Source organism: Neofelis nebulosa, chromosome 10 (assembly GCF_028018385.1).
Source record: "Neofelis nebulosa isolate mNeoNeb1 chromosome 10, mNeoNeb1.pri, whole genome shotgun sequence".
In the NCBI taxonomy this organism is placed as follows: Eukaryota; Metazoa; Chordata; class Mammalia; order Carnivora; family Felidae; genus Neofelis; species Neofelis nebulosa.
In genome coordinates this window covers 60,864,304-60,881,265 of record NC_080791.1, presented here as the reverse complement: position 1 = coordinate 60,881,265, position 16,962 = coordinate 60,864,304, and the positions used below count along the sequence as shown (strand labels likewise).

Genomic DNA, 16,962 nt, shown 5'->3' with positions numbered 1-16,962 from the left:
AGAATATGAAAACAGCATACTAAGAAATCTTAACCACTATGAGCATTTGGAAAAGGCTTACTTGGAATGGATATATAGGCTTTGACTCGGCAAAGAAGAGTTGTATGGGAGGTAGAGAGAGGCATAAAGAACAGGGAAGAACATATGTGGAAATCCTGTATCAGGAAGTATCTCACTCGGATCCAGGAACTGAAACACTGAAAATTTGGCTGGATTAAAGAGACCAAAGGGGAGAGAAATAATGTGAGTTTGTGTGGGAGCAGAAGATAGGCATAGGAGCTGAATCCTGCTGTATCTGGAGGGCTAAGATAAAGATTTGAGGGGTGCCTGAGTAGCTTAGTTGGTTGAATGTCCAACTTCGGCTCAGGTCATCGTGGTTTGGGCCCACATCTGGCTCTGTGTTGACAGCTCAGAGCCTGGAGCCTGCCTCGCATGCTGTGTCTCCCTCTATCAGCCCCTCCTCTGCTCTCTATCTCTCTCTCTGTGTCTCTCTCTGCCTGTCTCTCTCTCTTTCAAAAATAAGTACACATAAAAAAATTTTTTAAGATAAATATTTGAGACTCCGTTCTAGGTACAATAGAAGCCCTTAAAGGAGCTTTTGCTGGTGATGAATAAAATCATATCCCAAATCCAAAAAGTTTATTAAGACTTCAGAATGAAGAATTATTGGCAGAGGCACTAATAAATGGAGGATGGTCTGTTGCGAAGTCCGGGAGAAATGGGTTATCTTATTTATTGACTGTACAAAAGACAGAAAAGGAATACTTATTTCATATGTTCTGAAGCAAGTGTGAAGTTGGTTAAATGTTGGTTTGATAAAAGAAGAAGTTTTAAGAATGACCCCAAGTTTCTGGTATGTTAGGAGATTCTCAAAATAAAAATTTTGTAACTGGCAACTCTCATATCCTATGTGTGGATGTTTCTCGGGCACCTTTATTCCCGGCTGATTTAAAATGAGATTATGGAAAATTATAAATTGTTAAAATTTGTGAAGGTTAAATATTAATTTTAACAGTTTTATCCACTAATGCTTCTATTTACAAATGTAGGCCATCATAAATACAGTGAAGTGAATGCCTAAACATGTGGAAGAACACACACACACATATGTGTATGTATGAGACTGTATGTGTTTGTGTGAATGTGGGTTTGTGATGGCAGTGGAGCTGTGGGTAGGTGTTTGTGTGGTAGTGGTGTTGTGAGTTTATCGTGGGTTTTTTTATTATTATCACTTAGCAAAATGCTCTACACTATCAAGCCCTTGGGTGCTGCTGCTTCATTTCATGTGATTGTCTAGGAAGCAAAAGGACATAGTGATACAAAAACCTCCTAGATGCTGTTTTTAACATAACTGCCCCCTCTATTGTTCTTCTTCTCTATTTATAAGGCAATTTACCTGTCGTCTATGAAGATATATTTTCAATTTAGGAGCTGCAAGCAAAGTGGAAGAGTCCAGTCTCCCCCAACAGTAAGACCATGACAATGAATTCAACTGCATCACATGCCAACCACCACAGTTTCATTTTGACAGGTATCCCTGGGATGTCAGATAAAAACCCATGGATGGCCTTTCCCTTGGGATTTCTCTACACACTAACTCTCCTGGGAAATGGAACCATCTTAGCTGTCATCAAGGTAGATGAGAGTCTCCATGAGCCTATGTACTACTTCCTCTCTATCTTGGCTGTCACCGATGTTAGTCTCTCCATGTCCACCTCGCCCTCCATGCTCAGCATCTTCTGGTTTAATGCCCCTGAGATTCCCTTTGATGCATGCATTACACAGATGTTTTTCATCCACGGATTTGGAGTGGTAGAATCAGGAGTATTAGTGTCCATGGCCTTTGACCGTTTTGTGGCCATCCGAGACCCATTACGCTATGCTTCCATCCTCACCCATGACATCATTGGAAAGGTCGGAATAGCTGTCCTCATCCGGGCAGTCTGTGTGGTTTTGCCTGTGCCATTCCTTATAAAGCGGCTACCTTTTTGCCATTCCAACGTCTTGTCTCATTCATACTGTCTCCACCAAGATGCAATGCGGCTAGCCTGTGCCAGCACCCGCATCAACAGTCTCTATGGCCTCATCATAGTCATCTTCACATTGGGGCTGGATGCCCTCATCATTCTCTTTTCTTACATGCTCATCCTGAAGACTGTGCTGGGCATTGCTTCCAGAACTGAAAGGGTCAAAGCCCTCAACACCTGCCTTTCTCACATCTGTGCTGTGCTCCTCTTCTATGTTCCTCTCATTGGTGTCACCATGATCCACAGATTTGGGAAGCATCTATCACCAGTAGTACACACACTCATGGCCAATATCTATCTGTTACTCCCCCCTGTACTAAACCCCATTGTCTATAGTGTGAAGACTAAGCAGATACGAAGGCGGATCTTACACATGTTCCAGGGGAGAAAAGACAGGGCCTAGGGAAGTGGAGTCAAGTATAAGGTGTGGCCATTTCAGCAGTTCCAATGCAGTCAGATTATGCACATCTAGTGAAATTCAAGGGTGGGCAAGGATCGTGGGTGACGAAATAACACGGGTTATTCTTGTCCTGTATGCACTCCATTTTGAAATCTGGTGTCACATACAAAATCTAATTTAATTAACATCATAATTTTTCTTCTTTGAAACTGGGAGATGAGCATCAATAATGGTATAAATTATTACCTGTGTATCTAGATAGCACTTATGAGCATTTACTCATATAAGATGAAGTAGCATTCTTTCTTTAATCATCAATTAAATAATGATTACATAAAGAAGAATTCTAGAACCACAACAGCACTACTTAAGGGTTGGACCTCTGAGATTGTTTTGTTTTGTTTTTCTTAACAATAGAGCAAAGAAAACTGTTACAGAATCAAATAGCATTTATGTTTTGGTATTTATTGAGTGAAGAGTACCTATGATCAAATTAAAACAGACACATCTGTGATTACTTGATTTACACCTTTTTTTAAAAGTTTATTTATTTATTTTGAGAGAGAAAGAGAGCATGTGCACGTGCATGAGCAGGGGAGGGGCAGAGAGAGAGGAAGAGGGATTATCCCAAGAAGGCTCTGCGCTTCTTGCGCAGAGTCTGATGCAGGGCTGGAATTCACAAACAGTGAGATCACGACCTGAGCCAAAACCAAGAGTTGGCCGCTTAAACGATTGAGCCACCTAGGTGCCCCACACCTTTTCTTTTAGGGAATATCACTTCTTTACTGAGTTATAATAGTCTTAGTTTTCTGCCACATGCTTAGTAGAATAATAGATGTTCTACCTTAACTCTTTTGACACAGTATGAGTGAAGACTATTTTACTGTGTACTCGATGATCCAACTAAAATTACTCCTGGGCTTTTTATGAGGACAAGTGAAAACTTTCAGCACTGGGAAGAAGTTTAAGAAAGCAGTGAACGCATGTGTGAGGACGAGTATGTCAAATGCAATGTGCCTTTGCATTGATGCTAATACCTGTTTTAAGTATTTTATTAATCATTACACAATGAAATTGCTAGGATAATTATTTGTTCATTCAATAAATATGCATTTAGCCCTAATGAAATGCCATTCATGATGCTAGACCATGGAGATATATTCACCAATTTGCTGCTCAATCCCTGGCATATTTCTCTGCAAGGAAATACATATACGATTACAAGCCAAGTAGGTTATTACATTACAACATCACATTTAATTTATTAATACTAATAAGTAATGCTATCTATCTTTATATATCTTAATTAATATCCTCCCAACAATCTTTCAGAGCAGGTGTGAGCAATATTTGACACCTGGGAGAAATAAGATTTAGAGCAGTTAAGGAACTTGCTTGTTAAACAGTTTCTAAGTGTCAGAATGAGATTAAAATTTAGATGTAAATTTTAAAGCCTATGAATTGAGACTTGATCCATATCTCGGGGTTTCCTAGGCTGGCAGGCAAATTCCATGGGGAGGAAACAAACCTAAGACACAGAAGTATGGTAGATAAACTAGGAATCAATATTGTCAAAACCTTAAGAAGAAGTTCAACTGCCAGGATGAAAGTTAATAGTGGCAGTTACTTGAAATGGTTGGTGGTTGCAGAAATATTGATGCTATCTAAATGGAAAACATGAGTCCCAAAAAGGACACATTAAAATCAGTTGGCCTACAAAGAGAAAAAAATAGAACTTTATTTGTATTTAAGTTTATCTCAGCCTTCAAAAATGTTTATTTTTCTTAATGTGTTACCATATACAATTTTTGAATAAACGAATATAAAATATAAACATATTGGGGAGTGTCCTTTTTTTCCTATATAGATACATAACTAAAATCTTGAAAACTACCACTCTAGACTAAGGATAAAAGACAACCACCAGGGGATATCTTTACAGTGCTCACATACTGTAGTGACAGAGGAAATGAGCTGAAAGTGCCCTTTGCACACCATTATTTTCTGATTCTCTGGTGGGGCCATGAGGTAGCAAGATCAAAAGTCTAAATTCTTTAGCAGCAATCTATACACATACTCCACATCTTTACTGTGCAGTCACTCCTGTGGCTTCTGCAGTCTGGCTTTTGTCTCCATTAATATATGATAGCTATGTTTTGCATGGCTCAGATCTCTTAGTAATTAACAAACCAAGTATTTTCCTCTCAATCCTCCTTCAGCTTAATTTATTTGGGCAAATTACAAATATTTGCAGTCCCCTTTTCTTTGTTGATTTCTTGGCACTCTATTACATCTACTTCTTCTGCCTTCTTTTGTCACCTGACTTTGCTTCTTCCTTTCCCACAGGATGTGGGTATTTCTCAAAGTTTCCCCCTTGTCACTCTGCTACCTCAGTAACTCTCTTCTGCCAAAATGCCATTCATGGTAATGGCTTTAAAATATAGCCCAATGGCTATAGGTAATGGTGCCTCAGTGGCTCAGTTGTTTAAGCGTCTGACTTCAGCTCAGATCATGATCTCATGGTCTGTGAGTTAGAGCCCTATGTCAGGCTCCATGCTGCCTGCTTTGGATTCTGTGTCTCCCTTTCTATGCCCCTTTCCTGCTCGCTCTCTCTCTCTCTCTCTCTCTCTCTCAAAAATAAATACACATTAAAATATAGCCCAATGGATCTCTCCCCTTCTTTTCTCCTTCATGGTCTAATTTTTCATTTGTAATTGCCCTTGCATTATCTCTTTGTGGAATTTTTTATATACTTCAATTACCACACAAGCTTTATTTAACCCTTGCTCTTCCCTACAGTGATCACTTTCTAGTTCTTTCTTTAAAGGTATAAACATGCTTCATTTATACAACATTCAAAAACATACTGAAACATATTCAGAAACTCGGTCCTTGATTCTTTGATTTGCCTGTGTCATCCACACCCATGGTAATCAGTATTGTTTGGTCCTCTTGCAAATGTAAGATACATTTTTTTTTTTTTTTGGTCAGAATTATGGAATGGAATGAGGAGAGAACCTCTCTAAGTAGGAAGACAACAGCACAGGAATAATATGTCAAACTACATGTTTAACTATGTCTTAAAATAAGATGTTTAGGAAAATTTAATTTGATACGTGACTAAATTTACTACTTGTTAAGGAAGGATTTATCAGATGGAGTATGTCTGTTGAAAACAATTTGGGGAAAACAGATTTATATATCCTAGATATGGGAATGTTCACATGAAAACCTAAGCTGCTAGATTCATCTCCTGGTTTATTTCATAGAGTGGCCAATTTGTCACAGCCACAAAGTGCCACATGTTCATCAGTCATCACCTGTTAATACTTAGGGCACAATTCAAGTCTACCTTCAGACATGAACCATTAAACAGAAATAGCATGCTATAAATTTAAAAATCAAATGAAAATTAAATTAGCCTATGACTAGTAACCATACATACAAAACAACAAGATTATATCCTCAAAACAACAAAACAAATAAAAGCCATGTTGTACATGGCCACGTTGAGAGAAACACAAAGACTTAAGTTCCTCTGGCGTGCACACATTCTGAAAACAACTTGTTTAATTCTCAGTGTGGGAACAAAACTTTTCCTTCTCATATACTTACACTTCAGGACAGCTGCACCTGGCTGGGAAGGAGGAAGTGAGCGGGAAGCTAAGTTTCATGAGAGGACCACGTGAAGACAGAGAACAGAAAAATAGACTATTAGCAGCCTCCATGAGAAGACAGAGAAAAATGCTCAAAGAGTATTTCATGAAGTATTGTTATGCCTTTTGCTCTGCAAACTCCCTTCATCACTTTTTTTAAAGAAACCTACAATAAACACTTACATTACTTTCCAAAAATGTGAATTAGAGATCTAGTTCACTGTAACAACAGTGTGGAGAATGGGCCACAGAGGTCCCTGATATGGAAAGATAATAGAACATAATCTCTCACCCAGATCTATTCTCTTCAAGATTTCCTTTTCTCATTTAAAAAAATTAGCATTTCAAAACAATCTTAAAATACAATAGATAAGCAACTCCTCCACACTCAGCACAGAGCCCAACACAGGGCTTGATCCCACAATCCGGGATCAAGATCTGAGTGGAAATCAAGAATCAGTTTCTCAACTGACTGAGCCACCCAGGATCCTCCACCCCTCCCCCCTTTTTAATTCAGTTCATCTCAGCCCATCCTCTCCCTGCCCCTCTATATGGACCTGCACTCAACTCCCCTCATCACACCAGAAACCACAATCATGCCCTATGGCTCAAACTGCACCCCATTTGTCTTCCTGGGAAACCCCACACCCCATCTACTCAGACCAGGAAAAAAAGTGGCATCCACACAATTTTATTGTATTGTATAGAAAATTGTGTGCTTTGGTGTCACTGCAGTCAAACTGCTGTAAAAAATTTCAAACTTCTCACTTCCTGTATTTGCCTCATCACATATAGTTAATAGTCTATAACACTCTCCCTCACAGAGATGCCATAATTACTGAATTAAGAAAATAAGGAGTGTCACACGTGGAAAAGCAAAACCTCACTCTTAATCTTTTGATCTCAAGTTATGCAACATAGTTGGCCCCTGATCAACTGTATACATTTATATTCTTTTTTTTTTCTTAGTTTATTTACTCATTTTGAGAGAGAGAGTGTGTGTATGTGTGAGAAGGGAAGGGACAGAGAGAGAGGGAGGGAGAAAATCCCAAGCATTCTCCATACTGCCAGAACAGAGCCCAATGCAGAGCTTGACCCCATGAACCATGAGCTCATGATGTGAGCTGAGATCAACAGACATTTAACCGACTGAGCCACCCAGGCACTCTTACATTTATAACCTTAATCCTAAAATTTGATCATTTTTCTGATTCATATTTTATTTTAATAATGTATTATCCCCAGGTGTTCTCTTATTATTTAATGAGTATAGTTCATTTCTCCCCTTTTAAACTAATGGAGACCTTTCTTAATTCTTGAGTTAGAATGTGAAATTGATTTGGCAAGCTTCAATTTAAATGGCATTAAACTCATGACCTATTTGTGTTCAAAACAGTTATTTAAAAACTGAATTAATAATATGCCCTACCTTTAGCTATTACATGCCAACTCATAAATACAGGGCTATAGGACAGTACATTGAACAGTTCCTAAAGATGTCACTCTTTCTATACTAGGCAAAGAACAATTTGGCACAGGAAAAAGAAAGTATACTTTGAGTGCAGGGAAATCCCTCTTTGCCCAATTCAAATCACACAGAAAACATGAAAAATATAAACCTTTATTTCTCATAGTCATAATTGAGCCTTTACAGAATAGATTCTTCCTCTTTCAAACTGGTTGACCCTAACCCTCTGCAGTGATCTTGATTTGAACAAATATTTGAATTATTTTCTTTCTCATCTCCTTGGTCTTCACGGTATAGACTACAGGGTTTAGCACAGGGGGTACAAGAAGGTAGGCATTAGCCATGAGGACATGAGTCAGTGGTGAAAGATGCTTTCCAAAACGATGGATGACAGACAGCCCAATGAGTGGAACATAGAAAATGAGTACAGCACAGATATGTGAAACACAGGTGTTGAGTGCTTTCAGCCGGCCCTCCCCTGAGGCAATGGCCATTACCGCTCGGAGTATGAACACATAGGAGAGGAGGATAGAGAGGGAGTCAGAACCCTTGGTGAAGATGACAGCAATAAGGCCATAGAGACTGTTGATACGAGTGCTGGCACAGGCAAGGCGCATGACATCTTGGTGAAGGCAGAAGGAGTGGGAGAGGATGTTGGAGTGGTAGAAGGGAAGTCGCTTGATGAGGAAAGGCACAGGGAAGACCACACAGACTGCCCTTGTCAAGATGACTGTCCCAGCTCTGCAGACCACACCATTGGTTATGATGGTCCCATACCTGAGGGGGTTCCAGATGGCTACAACCCGATCAAAGGCCATGGCCACCAGTACACCAGATTCAATGGCTGAGAAGGTGTGAATGAAGTACATCTGAACAAGGCAGGAATCAAAGGCAATGGACTTATAGTTAAACCAGAATATGCCTAGCATAGAGGGCAGAGTACAGAGGGTAAGTCCCATGTCTGCCAGCGCCAGCATGCAGAGAAAATAGTACATGGGGATATGCAGGGATGATTCAGACTTGATGGTAGAGATGATAACACCATTGCCAAAGAGGGCAATGACATATATAGCACCCAGTGGGAATGCTATCCAGTAATACTTTTGTTCAAGCCCTGGAATTCCCGTTAAGACAAAGTAAGGGTGTTGGAAGTGAGAGTGGTTATTATCTGCCATGAAGCCAGTGTGACACAGGCATGAGGAGAGAGCTTGCAGGATCCTGATGGGTGACCTCCTAAAAATACAGTGACAGGGATTAATAATATAGCAGAATCTGACTTTCCTTAGAGTGAAACAATGTTATTTTCACATTAGTAGGGAGGGTATAAGAGAGAAATGAACCCCTGAAATTACTACTCCTCCATATATCCTGTTGAGAAAGCATCTCCTGGCCCAGGAGAAAAAGACTCACCCAACTACAAATAAGTCACATTCAGTTTGAAGCACACACTCTAATGCTAGTGCATTAGGTAAAATGTCCTTCCTCTCCTGTCCTTTCTTCCCTCTTTCTAACCAATATATTACAAGCAGTTGAGCAAGGTTAAGGACATAATAACTAAGACAGTATCAATACAAAATATGAATTATTTGATTCCCCATAAAGGATGTTATCCCTACCCATCATACTCCTTCTGCCAAGATCTCCCATGAAGGCAATGGACCTTGTATCTAGGATAGGGATGGAAATACCCAGTGTACATGCCTATGCTTCTATTTGAGCACAACACTCCTTCATTTACCCTGAACCTGGATGTGGCCTCAGAATCATTCTCAACCCAGGAACCTCAGGCAGCCACCTACCATTACAGAAAATGAAATGTATTATCATCTCCAATCTGGTAAAATCTTAGTCGAATGGGTACTAAATCATACTTAGGAAAGCAACAACAGTATTTCTTTTTTTTTCTTTTTTTTTTTTTTAGCATAACTCTCTTTGTCTAAAAGGAAGTGAGACCCTCAGGGTTCACTTGAAGGCTTTTTCAGGATTGGGATCATCTGATAATGACCTATTGCTAAGGCACAGTGATCATGCATAACACATGTAACACTCTGAGTCTTTACAGAGGCCTTAATAGACATCTGGGAGACACCCTTATGTTGCTAGAATCAATAACTATATTTATGCCAGAGGACCTCCTGATGGGACATTTGACTTCAGACATGAATGCTAGCTAGATGTAGAACACACTCTCTGAGAGGCTCTCATGCTTAAGACACTCCTCAGTTGCCTTCATCAGTTGATTGGGATCAAGTTGACTATGAGGCAATGTAGTGTCAAGAACGTGGACTCTGGACTGGCACATCTTGGATTCGGATTCCAGTTCCTCTGCTTCTCAACATACAGTCCTATATGTGTAACACGTGGTAATCATAGTACCTACCCCATAGGGGCAGTGTAAGTATTAAAAATATAAAAATGTAGAGACATTAGAAAGCAGGATGTATGCTTTTTATTATGATTACTTGGAATAAAAAGTTCCTTTCTTCATATGTTTTCTGTGCTGACATTGAGTTTTTCATTTGTTTCCTTCTCATTTTTTGTTCTGTTTGTTTTGAATTTTTTGGTCAGAGTTCTTTACAGTTAGTGGAAGTGAAAACTAATAAGTTCTCCTCTATCAGCAAAGAATCACATTTACTTTGTATATCTTGTAATTTTTGAATAATTTATCCTCTTTTATTCAATTATTGAATATCTCACCTCTAGGCTACGTATACATTTCTGGCTGACCCATGCTCATGATGAATCAAAAACCATATTATTACCTTTTTTTGACATTTCCCAAAAGATCCTCTTTGAAAGATTTCTGATTCATATTTCCCCAGTCTTAGCCAGGACATTTTCTATCTTTCTATGAAATATTCATTTCTTTCCATTACTCTTATGAAAAAGAGCTAGCTGTTGGTTCAAATATCTGGCCTATTAGATGTCAGCATACATTTCTTTCCTATTACTTTAGTTTTTGCCTCTTTTAGTGATTTTTGAGAAATAAAGTGCTTATGTTTTTCAAATGATTATAATAAAAAGTAGAAATGAGAGAAAAGTTTAAGAGGTAGACAAATGAGAGTGAAAGGTAAATAAGGTAGGGGGAGGGAAGAAGAGAAGAGAAAATGAATAAAAAGAAAAACAGATCCAAAGACCAGCAGAAGTAAAGTTGATCTATTTCACATTTTACTAATAAAGAAACTGAAACCCAGAAAAAGAAAATAACTTGCCCTGAGTCAAACACCTAATTAGTAGCAAAGCAGGTAAGAGAGGGACAAAGGCAGGGGTGCCTGGGTGGCTCAGTCAGTTAAGCATCCAACTTCAGCTCAGGTCAGAATCTCACAGTTCATGGGTAGAAGCCCTGCATCTGGCTCTGTGCTGACAGCTCAGAGCCTGGAGCCTGCTTAGGATTCTGTGTGTGTCTCTTTCTGCCCCTCCCCTGCGCTCTCTCTTTCTCTCAAAAATAAATAAACATTAAAATTTTTTTTAAAAAAGAGAGGGACAAAGGCACAGCCTTGTTGAGGAAAATTACAGCTAAATGCAATGGGAGCTGAAGGGTGCAATTAGAGAAGACCAAGTTAAAACCGCATCTCTTGGCCAAAGACCCTTACTCCCTAATACAGGTCCTTAGATTTTATTCTGTATCTATATTGCCCAGGATCTAGAAAACAGGAGGAGTTCAAGTCTACCTCCTGATGATTAGGCTTTTAGATCCCAAGTTCTTCCTTTGAAAGTTTCATCTAGCCCTGACACTCTGCTGTCCATACTGCAAAATTTATGGAAAAACTGATTGTCTAAGTGTTCTGCATCTGCCCAGGCTACCACAAGCTATATGGCCTCATTATAGATCCTAGATTGTAGGAGCAGGTGAACAATGAAATAAAACTACAAAATTTCTCTATTATATGAGTAGCAGCAAACAAACAAACAAACAAAAAACACACTTCAATCTGTTCTAAGTACTAGGAAGTTTCTAGGCAATCTAGGATATTTGTAGATGATAGAATAAGATTGGAACTGGCCTTTAAAACAGAGGTTTACTCTTCATTATTACCAGGATATATGATGGGCAGAGAGAACCTGAGGAAATAGAAAGAAAAACCCTCCTGAGGAAGAGTTTAATGGTAACCATACCTCACCTGACAGTAGAGCCACAAACTGCCATATCAAGGTGAAAATTCCCAAACTCCAATCATTCTAAGGTTCTAAATGAAAGGAATTTTAGAAGTACAATGTGTAAACAATATAGAAACAGTTATTCAGTATTCTATAGGTGACATTTATCTTCTGCTTACATTGAGTAGGGAGTGAGTAGGGAGGGCGTTCCTTACATTTTAAGATAATGGGATCAGATATTTATCCACCTCTTAGAAAAAGGTGACCTATTCATTCTGAGGTTAAAGAAGTTGTCTTCACATCTTTCCCTTAATGATGTGAATGAGAAAGAAAGCAAGAACATAGGACATGGAGTGTTTGGGTTGGAGAATAAAGGACAAAGGAAAGATAAGGGGACAGGAAAGAAGTGGTTGGGAGATAATTAGAACCTCAGTGATGGTATCTTAAAATCTTAAAATACTCTGTTGGTAGGCCAACTTTTTTTTTTTTTTTTTTGCTCTAAAACTTACCTGGTTGCTGAGAATATCCCTAGCTGGAAGAGGATCTTAAGCAGCCTGAGGCTTGCCTGACAAAACCATTGCCACTACCCACATGAGGACTTTTATTTCTTGCACTGCTCCAAAAGTCCTCCTCCTATCACACCATGGAGAGTTTCACAGATCAATCAGCAGAGTTACTCCCTGGAGCTTCTGAGATTTGAGGAGGTCTCCCCAGAGCTGTAAAATCACCTCCTAGATATTCATGTCTGGGGTATGAAAGAGTATTGAGGAGGCTAGTAGAAAAAGGCATTTTTTGTGTGCATGTGTGTGCAGGGGGTTAGTTTCAGAGGCTGCTTAGAACTCAATTATGATCTCTCAGGGCCATCTTAGCCTCTTTCCATGTCCTAAAATGAATGACAGTTGCCTTTATTTTTCTCAAAACACAGCAAAACTAATAAAAAATCCCAAGGAAAAGTGACTCCAAGATTTTCCCATTCTATTTTCCCACAAAATCTACAGTTGAAATGACTCCCTAGTAAATGAATTTTCCTGATGTTTCATTGCTCAGTTTTCAGTATCAACCTAAGAAGTCTAGCCATGCCCTGTACAAAAGGAAAGTAAGAGACCCTACAGGGAGTCATCAATTGTACCAACCAATCAAGAAACAATTAATTTTCCATAATATCCAATTATTACCTTCAGACAACGCTACCATTCCTAACTGCCCCCCTGAATACTAATAACATCAGCAACAACATTAATAAAAAAATATCTAATATTAATTCTGAGTTTCATCAGTTATATGATTTATCACATTTGCTTTACACTTTCATTATAATAATCCTCATGACTTTAAAACTCTTGTGAAGTTGATATGGTAAGTATTATCATCTTCATGCTTCCAAAGAGAAAAGAGGATCATATTGGGAATTAGTCTAGATTGTCAATGTAACTTCAAGAATTTTTATTGCAGAAATTACTTATGCTAGAAATAATAGAGCAGGGGTTCCTCACTGCCCCAGGTGTGTTCCAGACTTACTAGATCTTGAAGGTCAACATTACTAGATAAGGAAGAAATGCTCATGTAAACTAAGCTCTCTTTATCAATTACCATTTATCTACATGATGGTCCTACAGTAATTTAATATTAATTCAGATTCTCTTCACCACCATAGAATCTCAAAGTGTTCAGTTTCTTAACTAGAAATAATTCATCTCTACATCATATAATAATTCTTTTAAACTGTTTGGAGTAAGTAAGCTGTTGAATTGCTCTACTTGCAATAATTTAAGTTCTATATTCTACTGCTCATTATAAATGAATCTTACAGCTCAGTAACACTCTTACTCAAATTTTTCATCCGTATTGATGAATAAGGGCTTTGAGTAACTGAATCACTGTAATTTTATTCTAATCTCTCAGGCGACACTTTTTATTGTTTGTTGGTTCGTTGGTTGTGTGTGTATATGTGTGTGTGTTTAGTTTTGGTTTGTTTGGGTTTTTTACTTGTACAGGTTGATCATTTGCATATCACATGGATTCTGATTTCTTTTCACTTTCTGTCTATACATCAACACAAATATTAAACTAGACAAATATTACTATCTCTCTTTTTAAATTTCAACATCTTCAAAGCTGAAAATAGAGGACACTGTGCAATAGGTCAGATTGTACGGTCCTATAGATTTAGAGTATCCATCTTTCATTAATTAATTTTCTTTGATTGGATACTAATCCCATTCCTATCAAAAGCAATTTCAAATATTCACATTTCTAACCCCTCTCCCACTCAGTCTTTTTCCCATTACATTCCATAGCAAAACCCTTTCCCTACTCATTCAAAAGAATTGTGATGATTTGCTCCAATCTTTTTCAATATCCCACCCTCTCTTAGCTACTTCTTGAAATATATTCACACCCAAACTTTCCTTCTCAGAGTTTAAATAAATTGCCAGGTTCAATATTAACCCTACTCCAATCCCAGTTTCTCTGATTCCATTTCCTACTGTAACTCTTGCTTTTCTCATTCAAGTTTACATACAAACAGATTCCTTCCAAGTCTGTATCTCTGATCCTCATCCTTGTGTTGACTTTCAGGCAGTTCTATGTATCTGCCTGGTGGCCATTATCTTTACCTCTGCATCACACATATTCATCAAAATCAATAAATCCATAACTTTAAAATGCAACGTTATGCTTTCCCCTCTATACTTTAACTGTCTATTTCTTTACTTTTATATCTCAGTTCATAGTTCAATCCATCTACTCATGTAAATACAAAAATATAAATCATCCTATAAATAGTACATCCTGACATTTTTACCTTTTAAATATTTCTAATATTGCTTTCTTTTTATATCAAATGTAATACAATTCCACACACTCTATTTCTCCTACATGGACTTCTTCAGTAACATTCTAACTTTTTTTATTCACACAAAAATAAATTGCTTTGTTTATTCTTGTTTTTCCCTGTTCCTTCTTTCTCTAAGTTATGAGTAAGTAATGAGGTTTCTTTTATTGTCAATTTCTTTAGAAAATATTACTCATAATATTTGGCGCTAACCAAATTTGAACTGGACAGATGTCTTATTACATGTAGTTAAATGATTTCATTGCCACATAAATTTTATTTTTTATGAAAGCCTTATGAAAAAAATCATAATCATGAGAGGCTGAAAATGCATTTGCAAATAATCTGTAAGCCTATATATCTTGTTTATCCTTAAGCAGTTTTCATAACATCAAGACAACTTTTCATATTCATGCAAGTGTATATTTTTCCCAAAATGTATTTTTTCTTGCAGACTCATTCTTACTACATTTCTGAAGTATTTAAAAAACTGAATTACTATAATTTTTGAAGCACAAATGCTTCAATTCATATCCAGAGCAATACATTGTGTGATCAAAGTGACCAAAACATATTTGTTGCATTTTTTTTTTTAAAAAAAGCAGGAAACCAAGGGAAGGTAATATAATGAGAAAATGGGCAAGAGAGAGGGAGGACATAAGAAAAGATGGATGAGGGGCGCCTGGGTGGCGCAGTCGGTTAAGCGTCCGACTTCAGCCAGGTCACGATCTCGCGGTCCGTGAGTTCGAGCCCCGCGTCAGGCTCTGGGCTGATGGCTCAGAGCCTGGAGCCTGTTTCCGATTCTGTGTCTCCCTCTCTCTCTGCCCCTCCCCCGTTCATGCTCTGTCTCTCTCTGTCCCAAAAATAAATAAAAAATGTTAAAAAAAAAAAAAAAGATGGATGAGGCTTGAAAGGTAAATTTTATCAAACTTAAACTGCCAAATGCTCTTAATGAGAGTTTACATTTTTAAAATGATTTTAAAATTTATAGCCAATGAAATTTACATCTTTTTGTGCAATTCTGTCTTAGAGTCATGCAACCACCCCCTTAATCCAAATATGGAAGAGTTCCATCAACCCAAAACATTCCATCATGTTACCCCTTGTAGTTGACCCCTTCCACCCACCACAAGCCCTTGGCAATTGCTAATCTGTTGTCTGACCCTATAACTGGTTCATTAAATGGTATGTAATCTTTCAAACCTGAATTTTTCCATTTAACATAGTGCATTTGAGATTTATACACAATATTGCTAAACAGGGTTTCATTGTATGCATATCCATTGTATGGATATAGTTGATATTCTGTTTATCCATTTGGTAGTTGAAGGAAGTTTGTAAGTAAAGTTGTAATAAGCATTCACACATAGGTTTTTATATGTGCCTAAGTTTTCATTTCTCTTGTTTAAATACATAAAAGTCAATGGCCCAGGCATATGTTAACTATGTGTCTAACTTTATTTAAAAAATACTAAATTATTTTTCAAAGTGGTTGTGCCATTTTGTATTCTATCACCAATGTATGACAGTCCTACCTGCTTTTGTTCCAACTAGCACCTTAAATTATCATTTTTTTGTCATTCTTACAGGTTTATAGTAACAACTTATCATGGTGGTTTTAATTTTTATTTCCTTAGTGACTAATAATGTTGGGCCTTTTTTTATGTGTTTATTGCCATACATAATGTCTTCTCTGATGAAATGTCTATTCAAATCTTTGGCCCATTATTTGCTATTGGGTTACTTTTTTTTTCTTGTTGAATTTATAGCTTAATATATTATATATTTTGATTAAAAAACCTTTGTTGTTTATATGATTTTTTACTTATTCCCCTAGTCTGTGTTTTCTCTTTTCTTTTTCATTATCTTAACACTGTCTTTTGTTAAGCATTTTTATTTTTAAAAATCTTATAAAATATATTTTTAAAGTTTATCTTTTTATTTTGAGAGAGAGAGAGAGCAAGCATGAGAGTGAGTGGGGGAGGAGCAGAGAGAGAGACAGAGACAGAGACAGAGAGAGAATCTCAAGCAGGCTCTGCACTGTCAGTGCAGAACCTGACATGGGGCTTGAACCCATGAACTGTGAGATCATGACCTGAGCTGAAATCCAAAGTTGGATGCTTAACTGACTGAACCACTCAGGTGCCCCTCTTATAAAATATTTTTGATTATATATATATATATATATATATATACACACATATATATATACACACAGACACACACACACATATATATATATACATATATATACATATATACATACAAATGTGTATATATATATATATATATATATACATATATATATATATATATTTGCTTTGAGTTGTGCTTTTGGTGTCTAATTTAAGAAATATTTGTATAACAAAAAGTCTCAAAGATTTTCTCCTATTTTCTCTTCTAGAAATTTTATAGTATTATGATTTACATTTATGTTTATGATTTTTTTTGTTCAAAAATCAATTGACCATATTTCTGTG

General features: G+C 37.4%; 2 protein-coding genes across 2 annotated transcripts; one reads left to right on the top strand and one right to left on the bottom strand.

The window, feature by feature from the left end:
* The first annotated feature begins 1,476 nt into the window (after positions 1–1,476).
* Positions 1,477–2,430, top strand: LOC131488599 (olfactory receptor 51H1-like). Its single transcript, XM_058690460.1, has one exon. The coding sequence runs from the start codon at positions 1,477–1,479 to the stop codon at positions 2,428–2,430; it is 954 nt and encodes a 317-aa protein (XP_058546443.1).
* Positions 2,431–7,769: 5,339 nt separating this feature from the next.
* On the bottom strand, positions 7,770–8,726 carry LOC131488598 (olfactory receptor 51H1-like). Its single transcript, XM_058690459.1, has one exon. It carries the CDS (start codon positions 8,724–8,726, stop codon positions 7,770–7,772), a length of 957 nt encoding a protein of 318 aa, XP_058546442.1.
* Positions 8,727–16,962: the final 8,236 nt, after the last annotated feature.

Bases quoted from the DNA above. Each gene is read 5' to 3' on its own strand.
- LOC131488599 (XM_058690460.1), top strand. From the start codon at position 1,477: ATGACAATGAATTCAACTGCATCACATGCCAACCACCACAGTTTCATT.
- LOC131488598 (XM_058690459.1), bottom strand. From the start codon at position 8,726: ATGGCAGATAATAACCACTCTCACTTCCAACACCCTTACTTTGTCTTA.